At 42.2% G+C, this 21,132-nt stretch overlaps 2 protein-coding genes across 8 annotated transcripts in view; one reads left to right on the top strand and one right to left on the bottom strand.

The window, feature by feature from the left end:
- Positions 1-1,583: 1,583 nt before the first annotated feature.
- On the bottom strand, positions 1,584-11,600 carry ZSCAN29 (zinc finger and SCAN domain containing 29). Of its 6 annotated transcripts, none has more exons than XM_033435640.1 (6): positions 11,489-11,600; positions 10,139-10,576; positions 9,451-9,655; positions 6,780-7,475; positions 4,027-4,494; positions 1,584-3,028 (listed from the first exon to the last, which is right to left on the bottom strand). In XM_033435640.1, exons 2-6 carry the CDS (start codon positions 10,451-10,453, stop codon positions 2,166-2,168), a joined length of 2,547 nt encoding a protein of 848 aa, XP_033291531.1. In that variant the 5' UTR covers positions 10,454-10,576; positions 11,489-11,600; the 3' UTR covers positions 1,584-2,165. The 6 variants fall into 6 exon arrangements, with proteins under 6 accessions (XP_033291531.1, XP_033291530.1, XP_049561359.1 ...); XM_033435639.2 differs by having other exon boundaries at positions 11,460-11,592; XM_049705402.1 differs by having other exon boundaries at positions 11,052-11,577.
- A 198-nt stretch (positions 11,601-11,798) lies between these two features.
- TUBGCP4 (tubulin gamma complex associated protein 4) overlaps positions 11,799-21,132 on the top strand; it is a 47,654-nt gene continuing 38,320 nt past the window's right edge. For both annotated transcript variants that reach the window (XM_012534557.3, XM_049705403.1), the window contains exon 1: positions 11,799-11,939. In XM_012534557.3, coding sequence (XP_012390011.1) covers positions 11,862-11,939 — 78 coding nt within the window. In that variant the 5' untranslated portion in view covers positions 11,799-11,861. The remainder of the gene's footprint in view (positions 11,940-21,132) is intronic.

The raw sequence follows: 21,132 nt of genomic DNA, 5'->3' as shown, positions 1-21,132 counted from the left end.
AGACTATACATAGATATACTGAAGACAAGTGATCTCTCATGTTTTAAAAAACACTATAGCACACTTCCTAAACTATCTCAGATCCCGAGGCATTGCTTTAGACTCGTGTTTCTTTTATCTTCCTGTCTGCTTAGGCAACATAATTGAGACACCATCTCCCCTTAATTCGTAAGAGTTAGGAATTAGGAAATTCCCTCAGCACCAGAATCCTAACTAATCTTTCATCTACCACAGTAAACTATGGATTTTAGAAAATTCTACCTCCCCACTTCTCTCTCAGATCTCATTCCCATCCCAACTCATTCAATGTGACTAATGATGCAGCTACTTATCCCAGGCCTTGGCCATCACTCACGTTCTTCTTTCCTCTGAACTGCCCATTGAAGTATCTTCTTAAGATACTGGTTTCTGACCTTCGTCTCCCATAGGAGCTAGTCCCCTAAGACTGCTCATACTTCTTCCCCAGTGCCAGTCAGCTGTTTCCTTGTCAGTAAGCACAGCACAGTACCTGATTTACTCTGGAGGATGGGAGCCCATCTCCTGATCTGCCTGGCACTCCATGTTTTAGCTGAGGCGAGTCCCTCTCTGCCTTCTGCACGGCCCATATCTTGCTACCTCTCCAATTCTGTGCTACTCCAAGCTTTGTCTAACCTTCCTTACAGTCTGTCCTTTGCCCTCTGCTCCCTTGCTCCCCAGTTTTCCCATTTTTCACCCATTCAGCACTCAGTTTTGCAATGAGTTTTGGAAAGTTCATCCCACCCAGTAACCTTCCCTCTGAGCACTTCCTGCTTCATGAAGCCTTCCTGATTAAAGAGAAGAAAATACCTCTTAAATTTTTTCCAAACTCTAATGCATCAGACCTCAAGTTTTATGCATAGTGTTACTACCTAGCTTTCTAGATTTCTCTAAAACTGTTGCAGCTATACATGTGCACTATTTGTCCATGTCGGTGTCATCTGTTTTAGTTTGTAAGGAAGAGGACAGGGTCTGTTTAACTTGTGCTGTACCTGCTCATCATACTGCTATGAACATGTGGGCAATTAATTCAATACTATTTGATAATAAAGATCAGAATTACACTTGCATTTGAACAGCTGCTTTTAAAAGTAGATGTATACAGTTGAATATGTGTGCATGTGTGTGTGTAAGTATTGTCAACTCCACTGACCAAAGATAATCTGTCCTCCTTACCATTAGGGTAAAGAGTTGTTGGCACAAAGTGGTCTGTTTTCCCAGTCCGTGGGAATGTGGCAAGTGGCCTCTGCGCATTGCAGGTCAGTATTATGTCCACAAGGTGCATGACACTAGCCCATGTGTTTAGATTGTGTGGAATATGGACAATTCCCTCTTGGCAGTTCTAACTGCTTTCCCTATCACCGCATCCAACTGGCTTGCTCTTTAAGCTTCTGGACCACAGGGACACATGAAATTCTGATGAGATGGACCAGAAAAAAAAAATCACACCAGACGCTGTAAATACAGTATTTTTCTATTCCAAAGCTTCTAGAGCTTGGAAGAAACTAAGAAATCCAGGGTTCACACCTCAATATTTATACGAGGTTTACATTGTTTCCCCATATAGCACACCTAGGTTCTTGACAAAATGACTTATAGGTCAGAACCAAATTGAACACTTAAACTCTCCTTTAAGGTAAAGGAAGAGTGTGCATGACAAATATATCATTCTGAGCACAGGGTTAAGTGAGCAGGAAAAGTCATTCTTCTTTGCATTTCCATTGCTATATAAAGAGCTACACCCATTCAATGAGAATTCTTACTACTTCTCCATGAAATGCTGCTGTGATGGGTTTTTCTAGTTGAAATGCAGGCTATAACAGGATGAGTAAAGAAGGGTGCACGTCACACTCATAGGATCTACTACTGTGTCCTCTCTATTAAGGAAACAACATAGGCACTGAGAGGGAAAGGTGTTGCCATCAATAAAGGCAAGGAGAGGGAATGAAATCTTCCTTTCATTCTTAAGATGCTTTGGGAATTTGACTCTAGATCCAGAAGAAACATAGGAACAAACAGTGGGGTAAATTCTAGAGTATTTCCTAAACTAGTCAGGCACAAATTAGGAGATGGATCTCACTATTGGAGGACTTTTCTAAACAATTTCAATACATGTAATGAGACTGTTTTCTTCATAGATCCTCAGGGGCTTACTTAGGCTGTGAGAGAAGCTTTTCTCGTGTATGGATCTCTCGGTGCTTATTAAGAGCAGAACTTTTACTGAAGCACTTGCCACAGTCATGACACCCATAGGGTTTCTCTCCTGTGTGGGTTCTGTGGTGTGCACGTAAGTCAGAACTCTTACTGAAACTCTTTCCACAGTCAGGACACACATGGGGTCTCTCTCCTGTGTGTATCCTTCGATGTGCACTAAAATGAGAACTGTTATTGAAGCTTTTCCCACACTCTTCACACTGATAGGGCTTTTCTCCTGTGTGGGTTCTCTGGTGAATGATAAGGCTTGAGCTCTGGTTGAAGCGTTTTCCACACTCACCACACTGATACGGTTTCTCTCCTGTGTGGATTCTTCTATGGGTGATGAAATTTGAACTGTCACGGAAGCTTTTCCCACAGTCAAGACATTTATAAGGTTTCTCTCCAGTGTGGATTCTCCGGTGTCTAATGAGGCGTGCACTCCGACTGAAGCTTTTCCCACAGTCAGCACATTTATATGGATTTTCTACTTGAGGGGATATTTGATGCATGAGATGGGAGTTTGGACCAAAGCTTTTGCCATATCTGAGATATTTATAGGGTCTCTCCCCCAAGTAAGGTCTCTGATGACTTAGAACTTTACCTAAACTCCTCTCTGGGAATGTTGGTTTTCCTCTTCTCTCCCCTGGGGTCTTCTCCCACTGTCTTCCTGATCTACATTCACTCTCAATGCCTTTACCTTGATTAAGATGCCGGGGAATTTTCCTCTCAGACCTTGCAAGTAACGTCCTGTGTAGTTGTACTTCCTCAGCAATATCCCGTTTTAGATTCTCTTCATTCTCAAATCCAGCCTCAAAACCTGACATAAGAATAGAATTTTAAAAGTTATCCGTTTTCTCAGTTATGTACCAGGGTAAAGCAAGTATCACATTAGATGATTAAATGTAAAAATTAGGGAGTTCTAGATCCCAAATAACTACCATCTGTTAAAATTCCGATGTTTTACTTCTCTAATGGAATCGATGCTCTATGGAACACACTTAAAGAATGCTGATCTAAAGAACTTTTGGAAAAGAAAACTTATTTATCAAATGCCCAAGCACTGTGTTAAGTGCTTCACTGTGGTACTTCATTTACATCAACCTTATGAGGTAGGTCTTAACATATGAGCGAATTTACAGGGTTAAGTAACTTGCTCTAAGGTACTCAACTAATAAACAACATAGTCTAGATTCACATACATATATATGTGTGACTCCAAAATCAGAATAATTTTCCTCACAAGGAGGGAAGCCATAATGAAGTTTTGGGGTTCTTTTTCTTATACAGTAGCTGAGATCCAAAGGATCAGTTCCCTCAGAAATCTCAGACTTTTGCATAAGTGTGTCTGAAGAAAGAGGTTATCAGGTTTTCATATATGTGAATAAAGCAAGCATACAGCTGGTTTACAAGCTGAAACTAGAAGAAAAAACAAATGAGAATGAACTTTAAAAATCAACTTCATCCATCTATGGGTATATGACATGCTACTTGGGAAATGTAGGCTTTCAGATTCCCTGCTAGGTAAACTGCCTAGTAACCTAGCAGGTCACATGCAGATGATGGCTAGTTTACAAAGTCTGCAGCCATCTCAGATTGATGCTGTAGTGTGAGGAGGCAGGTCAAGTGAATAGGGGATATAAACTAGCTGCTTTATAATAGACAGGAAACATGGAGAAGAGAGAAGGTGGTCACAATAAGAATCCATGAGAGCTGGGTGTAGAGGCCACTTCTTCAATCTCATGATTTTTCTCCTAAATCCCGCTGCCTTCCCTTTGCTATTTGCTATATCTACCTTAAGAAGTAAAAGGATCTTACCACTGGGGCTCTGAAATAAGACTGGAGCACGGGTCATAGCCTCTGGGGGTACCTCGGTATCTTCTTCATCATCTTCAGAATCTTCTTCTATGGCCTCATCTGCTTCCTCGGCTTGCTTCTCGGCTTCGGCCTCACTGGTCTCCTGGGTGGGACACAAGGCTGCCTCCTCTTCCCGGCCATCACTGGGCAGGGCAGCACCCCGGGCACTCACCAAAGCATCCATCTCTTCAAAGAAGGGACAGGTCTCTGGTGCTTGGCCATTCTTGACCTTCCGATAGCTGGTGTGGAGGCTTTTAAACTTGGTCCGACACTGCTCTGGTGTCCTAAGGAAGCCATATTCCCATAACCGCTCAGCTACTGCTCCATACAACTGGCTGTTGCGGTGGCAGTTCTGGAGGGCTTCATAAAACTGAGTCTCACTAAGAATTGCAAGGTAGGTCTTTGTCTCTTCATAGCCCCAGTGTACACCTGCCACCAGAAGAGAAATTTCAGCACCACTTAATCCAGGGCTTTATAGTCTCAATTCCTCAGTCCTATCATCTGCATCATGAAAAATCACCTAAGCTCGGGCTCCTAGGTGAAAAAGTAAAAACACCTCATGTTTCCAAAATCAATACGAACTCTCAGAATGTTCTGCTTCTCTATATCCTATATCAATTTCACAGAGACCTTTATTCCTACATTCTGTTCAAAAGAGGCCTTTCCACCTTATCACTGTAACAATCATTATGTACTCTGAGGCAGGTGTACAGAATGCATTTCCCCATTCTTCCGGTAATTCTGGAATTCTGATCCTAATTAGAAAATAACTGGTATGGGGAAGAAGACCCACAATCAGTCACTGTCAGCCATGAGCCATCCCTAAATTCTCTGATCAATCTTTTTCTACCAGTCCTACTTCCTTATGAATTAAGTTTCCCATAGAATGACTCAAAATCCCAAGGAAGAGTCTCTTTCAGAATCACACTGCTGCTTAATCCAATCCCTTTTACGGCCCTTCTTCACTTGCCACAATCTCAAAAAAAGCCAACCCAGCAATAGCAAAGACCTGAAGGGTACAAGATAAGAACCTGTAGTCATGCACCATCTTAGGAGTGAAGGAGTGGCAGAGCCAGAAAGAGGAAGGAAGCAGAGCAGATAGCATCTTCTGGCCTGAGCTCTGCTAATGCTGCAGGCCATCCCAGCTTGGGCAGTACTTCTTCAGGATGACTACAGGCTCTGCTCCCTGAAGGTACCCAAGGGAGAGGGAAGGAAGATTCTAAGAGCCTTCCTCCCACTTGAGAGCTAGCTGGAGATTACACTGCTTCCATTACCCTCCACTCACTGCAAGTAATGCAGCTAGCACATGTGCCATGATTGTGATTTACCGAAATTTATTCCAGTGACAAAACGGGGAAAAAAAAATTTTTTTTTTTTAATTTAGGCCATGCAGCATGCAGGATCTTAGTTCCCAGACCAGGGATAGAACCCATGCCCCCTGCAGTGGAAGCTCAGAGTCCCAATCACTGGACCACCAGGGAAATCCCAAATTTTTTTTTAAAAAGGAAAAGGAGGGGCTTCCCTGGTGGTGCAATGGTTAAGAATCTGCCTGCCAACGCAGGGGACATGGGTTCGAGCCCTGGTCCGGGAAGATCCCACATGCCATGGAGCAACAAAGCCTGTGTACCACAACTACTGAGCCTGCATGCCACAACTACTGAAGCCAACGTGACTAGAGCCCGTGCTCCATAACAAGATAAGCCACTGCAATGAGAAGCCAGCACACCGCAATGAAGAGTAGCCCCCGCTCGACACAACTAAAGAAAGCCCACGTGCAGCAACGAAGACCCAACGCAGCCAAAAATAAATAAATAAATTTATTTATTTATTTATTTTAAAAAGGAAAAGAAAAAGTCCAAGACAGAAGAAGACTAGAACAGAAGTAACAACACATATAATAAAACATGGAAGGGACACATAACTGTTCCCAGTGGAACTGCAACTCTAGAGTAGTCCTGCTGCTGTGCCACATTTTACAGTTGAGGACGCAAACTGTGAAATGGCCAGATAGCTGTGCGAGGTCACCCAGCTGATTAGTGGTCAGGGTTAGAAACGAAGTCTCCTGATTCATACTTGGTGCTCTTCCCATAGCAACATGGTTGTACAAATTACATCAACAGTAATAAGTGATATTTTAAAATGGTTCCATAGGCAAATAATATTTCAGCAGAGTGTTAAGCAAGGTTTCTTGCTGCAAGACTTCTTAGTCCTGTTAAAATGCCAATGTGTGTTGCAGATCTCACAGAGGAAACAAAATGTTTCCCCAACTTTGGGCAGTCCTTCACTATGCTCTTCTAAGTAAAAAGGAACACATAATAAACTGACCTTGAGTTTGGAGAAGTAAAGATAAAACACCAGTTCATATAAGGTGCTCAACAAATATTAGTTAAAGATAATACAGTACCAAGTTTTTCTCAGCCCTCAGTGATTTTGTAATCAGGAAAAAATATTTTAAGAAAGAAATGGAAGGAATGATACTCCTTTTCAGGAGTCTCTTGAACTCTGAGTGTACTTCTTTAAAATATCTAAAATTATTCTCTACTTACTATTAGCTCAATGATTTTCCCACAAAAGAGAATGAAATACACAGAGAACTAAGAAGTGCCTCTGTTCTCTAAGTGACAAAGCTGGCAGGTGACATTAAGCTTCCTGACTCCACATCCAGCCTCATAACTCCTCAGTCTAATCCTAAAACCCCAAGAAGAAAAGCTTACCACTTGGGCTTCGGAAAAGGACGGGTGTGGTGGACTTGTCGGGGTCCTGGGGGGTGGCCTCCTGGCCCACTTCCTCACTGTCAGACTCTTCAGCCATGGCATCTTCTCCCTCCTTATGCTGCCAGTCCTGTTGCTCTGGCTCCTCAGTCTCAGCATCACTGCCCACCAGGCCAGAGTGAGAGGCTGCCTCCTCCAGGCCATTACTGGGCAGGGCAATGACCTGGGCACTCATCAGGGCTTCCATCTCTTCAAAGAAGGGGCAGGTCTCAGGTGGGTGGCCACTCTTGACTTTCCGATAGCTCTTCTGGAGACCTTTGAACTTGGTCCTACACTGCTCCAGGGTCCGGAGGAACCCATACTCCCGGAGCCGCTCAGCCACAGCCCCATACACTTGGCTGTTTCGATGACAGTTTCGGAGAGCCTCGTAAAACTCAGTTTGACTGAGAATTGCGAGGAGAGTTCTGGTCTCTTCATAGCCCCAGTGCACACCTGCCACCTTCTCATCCTCGAAGCCCCAGTGATCCTGTTCCACCCAGCTTCTTCTCTCTCTCCTGGATGGTAACAGATCAGCATGCATTTGTTTGTCTCCTGTGTGACTGCCTCTTGGGAATTCCTTCTCCTTGAAGCCCAGATCTGGGATCCATGGCTCTCCTTGCTCCAACTTGGAGACCACACTGGATTTAGGAAATGGAAATCCTGCTTGCAGGGAGGCAAACAAAGGATATCATAGTTTGGACTGATCATAAAAAACATCTCTGAGTTCAGACCTGCCTTTTTTATCCAAGAGGTTTATAAAGCAAAGTATCTAAGAAAATGTTTTCAGAAAGTTCAATGGGTTGAAGAAAGTGGGGAAAAATACATGAAACCTCAAAAAACGAGAAATATTTTACTTTCCAGAGCAGGGTGACAAGAGAGGAAAACGTTCTGTTGTGTGTTCAGAGCAGATAATTCTGTTCCAAGTTGCTCCCTAGCTCTCCTAACCACTTGTAGGCAGGTCCTGCACTGCTGGAAAGTCACCTCCTGCCTCCTACACAGCTGACCAACGTGGGGGTTATTCCAAGTACAGCTCATAGCAGGCCCTCTGGATCCATGGTTCCTCCACATCTGCAGACTTACCCAACCACAGTACTGTAGTAATTACTATTGAAAAATATCCATGTATAAGTGGACCCACACAGTTCAAACTCACGTTGTTCAAGGATCAGCTGTAGTTCTCTACTTGGGGCCAGAGAATTAAACTCAGAGTGATTTCAAGGGGGAGACTGTCTTCAACTCTTCCATTTCCTTCACACTGAGTCACGAAGTTCTAAAGGTTTTTCCCTTAGTATATCCTTTATTCCTACTGCCACCATCCAAGTCTAGACCCCTTACCTTCTCACACCTGGGTAACTGCAGCAGTCACTGTCCTACCTAACTCCAGGCTCTTGCTTCCTCAGCTCATATGCTATTTGTATTTCCAAACCTTAACCTGAGTGGTTACCAGGCATGGCCCGTTCAAAGCAGACTCCTCTCCAAAACACAGCACATGTTTATTCACCACTCTGTGCCTTTCCTTTAACTCCCTCCCTTCTATCGAAATTTAACCCATCAGTGCCCCCATGAAGCCTTCGCTACAGCCCTCCCTCGTCTCCCACTCTGCCAAACCCCTATTGTACTCACAATTGAGTAACAAGTCATTGTTTGGCATTGTTTCAATACAGTTCAGTTCAGCACATATTTATGTTCACTTTTGTGTTCTCAATCATATTATAGGCTTTTTGAGGATAGGCACCTTTTCTCATTGCAGAGTACCCTGCAAGGTGTTGAGCACATGGTAGGTGTTCAAAACTGATTAATTCTGCAAGTCTGTGTGTGCAGTTGAGGGACTGCATCTGGATGACTAAACAGAGACCACTACCAGACTGGCTGAGAAGCCTAGTGTCTTAGATAAGATCAGAATTCAAAACAACCTCAACAAGTTAAAGAAGTGATCAAAGAAAAAAACACACAAAATGGAGTTCTGCAGAGTACAAAGAAGAAAAACAAGTTCCACAAAATCAAGTTTAAGAATAAGAACTAGGCACAAAGACAATGGGGAAAGCTCTAAGAGATGGGGGAGTATCAAGTGAACGACAATCATTAGTTGAGTTATACGGAAAGAAAGTGTAGTGAAATTCTGAAGTAAAATTCTTACTCTGCCTCTACCTACCAGACCCTCACTGGAATAATATATATAATTTAATTCTGCACAACTAACATGCTATTTGGAGAACTTAAAGTTTCCAAGGGAGAGTAACAAAAACTTAGTAGGTCTGAAGAATGGAGCTTCTGGGGAAAAGCAGAAAGAAACAAATATAGTTTAATATGGAGAAAGAAAATGACTAAAAGGAAAATGTGCTTTCAAGTATAGAAAAGAATTTTTATCTAGAAAATACTGACGTAGTATCATCATTACCAGGAGGAAAGAAATTCCAAGTTCTGGAAAAACTAGGGAGCCATCCTCTGGCAGACTTATCAAAAGAGGAAATATAAGAATTGCAGCAGAGAGCTAAACTATATGCCTTCAGGAGGTCCCCAACACTGCATACTCTATTTCCACTCTTTCCTGAAATCCCTTTCCCACTCACTACTCCCAACCCTACTTCCCAATTTAGAATGGCATCCTATCTTCCCATATAAATCTACTCCTCACCGCTCCTTTGAAAAGGTCTGAGCTTCTCCTTTGGGTTCATCTGCTCCTGTGGTCCCAGGTCTGGGTTTCTTGCCCTCTCTTTCTTGGGTACACCCCTGGGCTGGGGTTCCACTGACTCCTGCCGAACACTTAATAACTCTCGTGATGATTTCAGGGGTGTCATCTTCTCCAAGCGCACTTCCTGCCCCTTCACAGAGACTGTGACCTAGAAACAACCCCCATGAATTGTCACTGCAAGGTCATAATGAGGGGTATTCCCAGAGGAGATTATTTATTACCCCAAAAGAAATCATCCTTTTGGGACATGGCTAGGGTTGGGGCAGGGGGTGGTTAATAGTGAACAAGGGTCTTTCTTAGTCCATTACTGTTAGCTTAGAGCAGCTGGAACTACAAAAGAAAAAGATCAAAATAGTAAACCCGACTCCAGGCTAAAAAATAACTCCCCTTTCTTCCCTAATAAGTAAAAAACTATGAAAATATGAATAACTCGTTATGATACCTAGCAAAGGTACACCCAGGTAGCATCTCCCGATAAGCTCTATCTGAAAAAGTTACCTATTAAAGGACCAGAAGTATAAGCATCACCAAGGGAGACTGTGCCCCACTTTAAATCTGACTGTGTCTTAATTTGGCTTTTTATCCTGCCCCTGCCCAGTCACACACTTCTGAATACCCCCTCCCTGCTCACCGAACGTCCAGGTCTTCCAGGCTCTCTTTCTAATTCTTCCACCAGAGCCACTGCCTCCTCTCCACTTTCTGGACATTGCTTTTGTACCCATTTCTGGATCTCCCCAGGTAAGACGGTCAGGAACTGCTCTAGCACCAACAATTCTACAATCTGCTCCTTGGTGCGCACCTCCGGCCTTAGCCACCGACAGCAAAGTTCCCAGAGTTGGCTGAAAGCCTCCCGGGGCCCAGCTACCTCCTGGTAATGAAATCTCCTGAAGCGCTGTCGGAAGGTCTCAGAGTTAGTGCCATTCCCTCTCAGGGTGGGTTTGGCCATCGTTCACAGCAGAAAGCAGCTTCCCTCCACTTAAGGGTCTAGGTTCCACAGCTTACACCCATCTTCTCATGTCCTTGGAGAATCACCTGCAGATGAGTCTCTCTCTGTAAGAAGAGTTTCCTCCTAGGATAGAGAGAGATGGCACTATCAGACGGAACATACTCATATGTCTGAAGTCTTGCCAGAGCTGGCCTGACTTCGCAGATGCTCCACGTAGCACCAAATTCAGGACAGCAAGCCAAAACCGAGCATGAAGGTGAGAGACCATTCAAAAGCTGCATTTCTGGGCGACTTGCAGGGCAGCCCGGGTAAGCAGCAAAGAATAGAAAGTACTGTCTGTTCCTCTTCCACCTCCCCCAAATCTGACCCACTGAAGCTCCCCCGACCAGTGTAGCATAGTGTGTTCGAACCATATGGGAGCTCGAGAGGTTCTAAAGGCATGTCACCATCCTGCTGAAGGCAACAAAAAGCCTCTGTCCAGCGGGTCGCAGCTGATCTCCCCCAGTACCTCCGCCGTCCTTCCCCGGGCCCTCTCCGTCCGCCCCGCCCCCTCGGACTCCACCACTACCAATTCCCACCCCAAACAAAAATCAAGTACTGAATACTGGGTCTTTGTTCTCCCTCACAGCAAAAGTAACCGCTCAGTAAATAGCCGGGAACTACTGAATGGAAACCTCGCGCATTGAGAGAAGTTGGTTTGGGCTCCTGAAGCGAGGGCCGGGTGGGCTTGGGGAGAGTCCCACTGAGTTGGTGGAGAGTGGGAGTCCGAAAGGGCAGTAGTCATGGGTCTCCTGAGGACAAGCTCGGGTGCTGGCCAGGCGCTCCGAGGGCTGCAAGGTTCGCGGATGCGGGGTTCCGGCCTCTTTGTCTTCTCTCCCTCCGGCCAGGTCACTCTCAAAAGCCGTCGTGAGCCCCTCCAGAGGCCTCCGACCGGGCTAAGCGTCCTGAGAGCACCCTCCGACCCACCCCTGGGAGCTTCTCCTTCTCGGGCTGTCACTCAACCCACCCGCATTTCTGACCGCGGGCTAGCCTCACCCACTCGGGGTAGGGCTCCAGCCCGGGTTCTCCAGCCTTCCAGTTCAGCTCCCAAACCGGAAGTCCGAGCGAGCGACCCGGGCGCTGGAGGCGCATGCGCGAGGGAAGCTCCCGCGACTCCTGCGGAGCACCAGCTGGAGCCTGCAAGTGGGCCCAGGCGAGCGCGGCTCACTTCCGGGACGCGGCGCGCCGACCCCTTCCCGGCTTCCCGTCAGCTCGCCTCAGCAGTAGTCTCGCCGGGTACAGTCAGGAGGAACTGCCCTTCCCGGGGTTCTGTGCGCGTGTAGTGGAGGGAGCGCTCGCCTCTTTGGTCGCCTGGTGAGGCTCTGGAGGAGGGTGCGACGGATATAGGGACTCGCGGTCCGCCGTGGGAATGATCCACGAACTGCTCTTGGCTCTGAGCGGGTACCCAGGGTCCATTTTCACCTGGAACAAGCGGAGTGGCCTGCAGGTACTGTCCGCCTCAGAGCGCAGGAACTAGCGAGAGCGGAATGGGTGGAGCGAGCTAGTGCCAAGGGGAGGAGTCTGAGGGACCGACAAGGCGGGGCTTGCAGGGCCCGAGGCGTGCGGGGCTTGTCCCTGGGCAGGTAACCGGAGGACTCAGTAATTGTATGTGCTTTTTTTTTTTTTTTTTTTAGCGGTACGCGGGCCTCTCACTGTTGTGGCCTCTCCCGTTGCGGAGCACAGGCTCCGGACGCGCAGGCTCAGCGGCCATGGCTCACGGGCCCAGCCGCTCCGCGGCATGTGGGATCTTCCCGGCCCGGGGCACGAACCCGAGTCCCCTGCATCGGCAGGCGGACTCTCAACCACTGCGCCACCAGGGAAGCCCTGTATGTGCTTTTAAACTGAGTTTTGAAAGCTAGTCCAAATACATAGTGCCTGACGCACAATAAGGGTTCAGCCAGTTTTGTTGCACGAAAAAGTGAGAGTGTTTCCCTTATTACACCTCGCCCGGGAAATTTCTGCACTAGGAGAATTTGGAGGGGGGCCTTCATGTAACCAGGAATGTGTGAGGGGGAAGGGCTATGTGCTATATGCTTTATCTCATTTAATCTTCACAACCACCTATCTCCATTTCAGAGATTAACTCCCGGTGTCAGGGATCACGTAGCGATTAGCAAACTTGGTCTTGAACCCAGTTTTTTTTTTTTATATAGGCTTTTTAATGATGGCCATTGTGACTGGTGTAAGTGGTATCTCACTGTAGTTTTGATTTGCATTTCTCTAATAAGTAGGGATGTTGAACATCTTTCCACATCTAAAGGGTATTTTAAAAATAATAGTGTCCTCTATGTATATATAGAGTTTATTGCTGTTATTACCATTGAAAATAATCTGCATTCGTTATTGGTGGTGGGATTGAAACAAAATACAAATCTGATATATTTTAAGATTTAGGAGTGATTTTAACCAGTTTACTTAGATTTAAAGATGAGAAAACTGAGGCAAAGTGAAGTTAAGTTACTTGTGAAAGTCAAAGATAGTAAGTGATGAAGTAGAAATTCAAATCCATGCCTGTTATTTTATTTTCTTATATTTTGACTGATGGGTTATTTAGATTTGTATTGTTTAATTTCCAAGTATTTGGAGGGGTTTTTCTAGATATCTTAATGATTTCTAATTTAACTGCATTATAGTCAGAAAACAAACTGTCAGATTTCAAATTTTCAGAATTTTGTTGAGCCTTATTTTTATCCTTGGTAATAATTCTTTTCTTGAGACCTACTTTGTCTGATAGTAACATAGCCAAACCTGACAGAAAAACAGATTTTTATGTTTACTGTATGGTATGTCATTTTCCTTCCTTTTACTTTCAAACTATGTCTTTTTTAAATTTTTATTTAATTTTTTTTTTGTTGTTGTTACATCACTCTGTTATTGGTCAAATCAGTCATACAGTCAACTGGGTCATTCCATCATTGGATGACTTGAATAATATGTATATTTTTTTATACAGCAGGTTCTTATTAGTCATCAATTTTATACACATCAGTGTATAAATGTCAATCCCAATCGCCCAGTTCATCACAACACCACCACCACCCTCCGCTGCTTTCCCCGCTTGGTGTCCATATGTTTGTTCTCTACATCTGTGTCTCAATTTCTGCTCTGCAAACCAGTTCATCTGTACCATTTTTCTAGGTTCCACATATATGCGTTAATATACGATATTTGTTTTTCTGTTTCTGACTTACTTCAGTCTGTATGACAGTCTGTAGATCCATCCACGTCTCAACAAATGACCCAATTTCATTCCTTTTTATGGCTGAGTAATATTCCATTGTATATATGAACCACATCTTCTTTATCCATTCATCTGTCGATGGGCATTTAGGTTGCTTCCATGACCTGGCTGTTGTAAATAGTGCTGCAATGAACATTGGGGTGCATGTGGCTTTTTGAATTATGGTTTTCTCTGGGCATATGCCCAGTAGTGGGATTGCTGGGTCATATGGTAATTCTATTTTTAGTTCTTTAAGGAACCTCCATACTGTTCTCCATAGTGGCTTTATCAATTTACATTCCCACCAACAGTGCAAGAGGGTTCCCTTTTCTCCACACCCTCTCCAGCATTTATTGTTTGTAGATTTTCTGATGATGCCCATTCTAACTGTTGTGAGGTGATAACCTCATTGTAGTTTTGATTTGCATTTCTCTGATAATTAGTGATGTTGAGCAGTTTTTCATGTGCTTCTTGGCCATCTGTATGTCTTCTTTGGAGAAATGTCTATTTAGGTCTTCTGCCCATTTTTGGATTGGGTTGTTTTTTTAATATTGAGCTGCATGAGCTGTTTATATATTTTGGAGATTAATCCTTTGTCCGTTGATTCGTTGGCAAATATTTTCTCCCATTCTGAGGGTTGTTTTTTCGTCTTGTTTATGGTTTCCTTTGCTGTGCAAAAGCTTTGAAGTTTCATTAGGTCCCATTTGTTTATTTTTGTTTTTATTTCCATTACTCTAGGAGGTGGATCAAAAAAGATCTTGCTGTGATTTATGTCAAAGAGTGTTCTTCCCATGTTTTCCTCTAAGAGTTTTATAGTGTCCAGTCTTATATTTAGGTCTCTAATCCATTTTGAGTTTATTTTTGTGTATGGTGTTAGGGAGTGTTCTAATTTCATTCTTTTACATGTAGCTGTCCAGTTTTCCCAACACCACTTATTGAAGAGACTGTCTTTTCTCCATTGTATATCCTTGCTTCCTTTGTCATAGGTTAGTTGACCATAGGTGCGTGGTTTTATCTCTGGGCTTTCTATCTTGTTCCATTGATCTTGTTTCTGTTTTTGTGCCAGTACCATATTGTCTTGATTACTGTAGCTTTATAGTATAGTCTGAAGTCAGGGAGTCTGATTCCTCCAGCTCTGTTTTTTTCCCTCAAGACTGCTTTGGCTATTCGGGGTCTTTTGTGTCTCCATACAACTTTTAAGATTTTTTGTTCTAGTTCCATAAAAATGCCATTGGTAATTTGATAGGGATTGCATTGAATATGTAGATTGCTTTGGGTAGTATAGTCATTTTCACAATATAGATTCTTCCAATTCAAGAACATGCTATATCTCTCCATCTATTTGTATCATCTTTAATTTCTTTCATCAGTGTCGTATAGTTTTCTGCATACAGGTCTTTTGTCTCCCTAGGTAGGTTTATTCCTAGGTATTTTATTCTTTTTGTTGCAGTGGTAAATGGGAGTGTTTCCTTAATTTCTCTTTCAGGTTTTTCATCATTAGTGTATAGGAATGCAAGAGATTTCTGTGCATTAATTTTGTATCCTGAAACTACCAAATTCATTGATTAGCTCTAGTAGTTTTCTGGTGGCATCTTTAGGATTCTCCATGTATAGTATCATGTCATCTGCAAACAGTGACAGTTTTACTTCTTTTCCAATTTGTATTCCTCTTATTTCTTTTTCTTCTCTGATTGCCATGGCTAGGACTTCCAAAACTATGTTGAATAATAGTGGTGAGAGTGGACATCCTTGTCTTGTTCCTGATCTTAGAGGAAATGCTTTCAGTTTTTCACCATTGAGAATGATGTTTGCTGTGAGTTTGTCATATATGGCCTTTATTATGTTGAGGTAGGTTCCCTCTGTGCCCACTTTCTGGAGAGTTTTTATTATAAATGGTGTTGAATTTTGTTGAAAGCTTTTAATACATCTGTTGAGATGATCATATGGTTTTTCTGCTTCAATTTGTTAACATGGTTTATCACATTGATTGATTTGCATATATTGAAGAATCCTTGTATCCCTGGGATAAATCCCACTTGATCATGGTGTATGATCCTTTTAATGTGTTGTTGGATTCTGTTTGCTAGTATTTTGTTGAGGATTTTTGCATCTATATTCATCAGTGATATTGGTTTGTAATTTTCTTTTTTTGTAGTATCTTTGTCTGGTTTTGGTATCAGGATGATGGTGGCCTCATAGAATGAGTTTGGGAGTGTTCCTTCCTCTGCAGTTTTTTGGAAGAGTTTGAGAAGGATGGGTGTTAGCTCTTCTCTAAATGTTTGATAGAATTCACCTGTGAAGCCATCTGGTCCTGGACTTTTGTTTGTTGGAAGATTTTTAATCACAGTTTCAATTTCATTACTTGTGATTGGTCTGTTCATATTTTCTATTTCTTCCTTGATGTTCAGTCTTGGAATGTTATACCTTTCTAAGAATTTGTCCATTTCTTCCAGTTTGTCCACTTTATTGGCATACAGTTGCTCGTAGCAGTCTCTTAGGGTGCTTTGTATTTCTGCAGCGTCTGTTGTAACTTCTCCTTTTTCATTTCTAATTATATTGATTTGAGTCCTCTCCCTCTTTTCCTTGATGAGTCTGGCTAATGGTTTATCAATTTTGTTTATCTTCTCAAAGAACCAGCTTTTAGTTTTATTGATCTTTGCTATTGTTTTCTTTGTTTCTATTTCATTTATTTCTGCTCAGATCTTTATGATTTCTTTCATTCTGCTAACTTTGGGTTTTGTTTTTTCTTCTTTCTCTAATTCTTTTAGGTGTAAGGTTAGATTGTTTATTTGAGATTTTTCTTGTTTCTTGAGGTAGGCTTGTATAGCTATAAACTTCCCTCTTAGAACTGCTTTTGCTGCATCCCATAGGTTTTGGATTGTCGTTTTTTCATTGTCATTTGTCTCTAGGTATTTTTTCATTTCCTGTTTGATTTCTTCAGTGACCTCTTGGTTATTTAGTAACGTATTGTTTAGCCTCCATGTGTTTGTGTTTTTTACGTTTTTTTCTCTGTAATTCATTTCTAATCTCATAGCATTGTGGTCAGAAAGGATGCTTGATATGATTTCAATTTTCTTAAATTTGCTGAGGCTTGATTTGTGACCCAAGATGTGATCTATCCTGGAGAATGTTCCGTGCGCACTTGAGAAGAAAGTCTAATCTGCTGTTTTTGGATGGAATGTCCTATAAATATCAATTAAATCTATCTGGTCTATTGTGTCATTTAAAACTTCTGTTTCCTTTTGAACCCAGTTTTGTCTGGCTCCAGTATCTCAACCACTCTTTTCTACTCCTGCTTCCAGTAATATTATCTAATCATCTCCATAACTTAGTAACTTAGGTATTGTTGGCCCCAGTATACAGATGAGCAAACTGAAGTTCAGAGAACTTTATGGTGGCTAGTCTTGATAAGGCAAGATTTGAATCTAGCTCTGTCTGATCACAAAGTCATGCCTGTTCCTATGAGAGTTGGTAGTATAGGCTGTAGAGGAGCAGAAAATATACATTCTTGGTCTATAAAACTTATAAATCAAACAGAGTGCTTTTGTTATTGTTTCTTTTCTTCTGTAAAACTAGCACAATGCCAGGAATATAGGAGAAAAATATTCAGGAGGTAATTGTTTGTGCCTGACTGTCAGAAGTAAAAAGAGACGAAAGAATATGGGAACAATAGCTGCCTTCCTTTTTTTCTTATAAAATAGTCTCAATCGGATATTTTCCTCCTTAAGTTCTCAGCTTTAAAGTTACTTCTCAGAAAAACCTTCTCTGACCACCTCTTTAAGTATACTCCTTATGCCATTATTTTCTATCACAGCAACTTGTTTATTTCCCTTATAGGACATCACAATTCATATTATTTATTGTTGTTACCTATGTTTAGTCTTTCTCTCACATAGATTGCCCATGGGGGCTAAGACCACAGTGGTCTTCTTCATAGATGTACCAGGAGCACGTAGTACAGTTTCTGCCACATACTAGGTATTCAGCTATTTGTGAAAGAAAAAAATTCCACCAAAATCAGCAAATATTGCATACTTTTTGCAGAACGGTGTTTTTCACATTTCGATAAAGGGAAAAATTGTCATGAATGCCCAGTGTTGATAAAAATAAGTTTATTGTAATATTGAATATGTATACACATTAAGCTAAGTATAAACTCAAGCATATTGCTCTTTAACAACTGTAAAACCAGTTATTTTTACAAAGTAAATAAAACTACCAAACTTATCAATTCAAATTGACATTAATCTAATGCAGCTTCTCAGCATTGGCACTACTGACATTTTGGACTGGATAATGTGGGGGCCGTCCTGTGCACTGTAGGATGTTAAGCAGCATCCATGGCCTCTACTTGCTAGATGCCACTGGTATCCCCTGAGTTGTGCAACCAAAAATATCTTCAGACATTACCATGTCCCTTGGGGGCAAAATTGCCCCCACTGAGAACCACTGATCTAATGTAATATATACTGTTGTTTTGCTAAAACTAAATTGTCAACATTGAGTTAAATGGTAGAATGACTTTTCTGCAGATCTGGCTCTCTGTTTTCTATTTTGACTTCAGTGACTCTAATGAAGAGAATGCCTGTTCATATAAGTAGGTTGTACCAAATGGTACCAATAACTTTAAGGTATCGTTTGTTGGTTCAGAGTAACCAGACCTGGAACTTTTCTAAAACTCTGCCAACAAACACTGCTCAAATGCCAATTTTTTTTTTTTTTTGCTGTACGCGGGCCTCTCACTGTTGTGGCCTCTCCCGTTGCGGAGCACAGGCTCCGGACGCGCAGGCTCAGCGGCCATGGCTCACGGGCCCAGCCGCTCCACGGCACGTGGGATCTTCCCGGACCGGGGCACGAACCCGTGTCCCCTGCATCGGCAGGCGGACTCTCAACCACTGCGCCACCAGGGAAGCCCTCAAATGCCAATTTTAATAGGAGTATCACTTAATAACTGAGTAGAGCTGTCCTAATAATAAAAAATTGCTGACATGTATTGAGCACTTGCTATGTGCTTGGCACATGTGATTTACATGTATTAATTTATTTAATCCTCACAATTATCATCTTTATAGGTATGAAAACTGAGGCACAGAGGGGTATTGCTTGCCTAAGATTTCAAGCAAGTAAGAGGCAACTCAGGGATTCACACCTAGGCAGTCTGGCTCCAGAGATCAAGTTCTTAAGGACTATGTCATGCTACCTCTTAAGTTGTTAACTTGAAGATATGGTTAGCATTGTGTCATTAAAATCTACATTAAATGGATTCCTAATCAAATTATTGTGGAATCAGTAACAGAAAAATTCTTCTTTGCCTATTTATTACTACAGTTACTGTCACATAAAGATGGCTTCCACAAAATACAATATGAATGTGAAATATTCTGAGTTCCTTGGGAGTAGTAAATATGTCTGATTTTGTTCACTATTTAATCTTGGAATGTTAGCGCAGTGCCTGGGATAAGTACGTAGTCACTAAAAGTTGGTTGATTCTCCAAAGAAGATATACAATGGGCAACAAGTGAAAAGATGATCAATATCACTAATCATTAGGGAAATGCAAATCAAAAGCACAATGAGAGGGGTTTCCCTAGTGGCGCAGTGGTTGAGAGTCCGCCTGCCGATGCAGGGGACACGGGTTCGTGCCCCGGTCCGGGAAGATCTCACATGCTGCGGAGCGGCTGGGCCCGTGAGCCATGGCCGCTGAGCCTGCGCGTCCGGAGCCTGTCCTCTGCAATGGGAAATGCCACAACAGTGAGAGGCCAGCATACCGCAAAAAAAAAAAAAAAAAAAAACACAATGAGATATCATTTTATACCCTTTAGGATGGTTATTACCAAAAAAACAGGAAATAACAAGTGTTGGTGAGGTTGTAGAGAAATTAGAACCCTTGTGCATTGCTGGTGGAAATGTAAAATGGTACAGTCCCTGTGGAAAACAATATGGTGACTCCTCCAAAAATTAAACACAGAATTACCAAATGATCCAGCAGTTTTATTCCTGGGTATATACCCAAAAGAAGTGAAAGCAGGGACTCAAATAGATATTTGTAAACCCATGTTCATAGCAGCATTATTCACAATAGCCAAAAGGCAGAAGCAACTCAGATGTCCATAGACAAATGAAGTGAATAAACAAAATGCAGCATGTACATACAATGGAATATTATTCAGCCTTAGAAAGGAGAGACATTCTAACACATGCTACAACATGGATGAACCTTGAAGACACTATGCTAAGTGAAATAAGCCAGTCACAAACGGATAAATATTGTAGAGTAGTCAAATTCATAGAGACAGAAATTAGAAGGGTACTTACCAGGGTGTGTGGGGGAAGGAACAATGGGGAGTCATCATTCAAGAGGTACAGAGTTTTAGTTTGGGAAGATGAAAAAGTTCTGGAGATGGATGGTGGTGATGGTTGCACAACAAAGTGAATGCACTTAATGCCACTAAACTGTACACTTGAATGGCTAAAATGGTAACTTTATGTATATTTTGCTATGACTTTTTTCTTAGTTGATTGAATGAATACATTCTCCCACTACTATTTTTCTGCTTGAACTGCTGTGAAATCTTTACATACCATACTAGGCTATCATTTGGCCATGATTTAAATTAAAAATACAAATGAAAATATGGACACTAAATTATATGTCCAGTTATAAGGTGCTTTTACAGATTATAATATGCTATGTTAATTTTACATTTTTATCAAAATGAAAACAAAATTTAAATTTTCATAGAGAATTTGTAAATCCTAAGAATATGTCTGAGAGACCTCTGGAATCTGCAGAACCAAGAGTGAGCAATATTGCTCAAGAGACTTTGTTGCAACCAGATCAAAAACCCCATATATCCTTATAGACCATCCCAGGAAGATTCCATAAGGAATAGGTAATATACTTAGCCATGAAAAAGAATGAAATCTTGCCATTTGTGACAACATGGATGGGCCTGGAGGATATTAAGCTTAGTGAAATAAGTCAGACAGAGAAAGACAAATACTTTATGATTTCACTTATATGTGGAATTTAGAAAACAAAACAAACAGACAAACATATGCATAGACAGAAACAGATGCATAGATACAGAGAACAAATGGTGGTCGCCAGAAGGGAGAGGGATAGGGGGAGGGATGAAATAGGTGAAGGGTATTAAGAGGTACAAACTACCAGTTACAAAATAAACAAGTCACGGGCATGTAATGTACAGTACAGGAATATAGTCAGTCTTTTTTTAAAATAAATTTATTTATTTATTTATTTTGGGCTGCATTGGGTCATTGCTGCTGCGTGTGGGCTCAGTAGTTGTGGCTCGCAGGCTCTAGGGCACAGGCTCACTAGTTGTGGCACACGGGCTTAGTTGCTCCGCAGCATGTGGGATCTTCCCAGACCAGAGATAGAACCTGTGTCCCCTGCATT

The sequence above is a fragment of the Orcinus orca genome, chromosome 2 (assembly GCF_937001465.1).
Source record: "Orcinus orca chromosome 2, mOrcOrc1.1, whole genome shotgun sequence".
In the NCBI taxonomy this organism is placed as follows: Eukaryota; Metazoa; Chordata; class Mammalia; order Artiodactyla; family Delphinidae; genus Orcinus; species Orcinus orca.
This window is presented reverse-complemented; position numbering and strand designations above follow the sequence as displayed.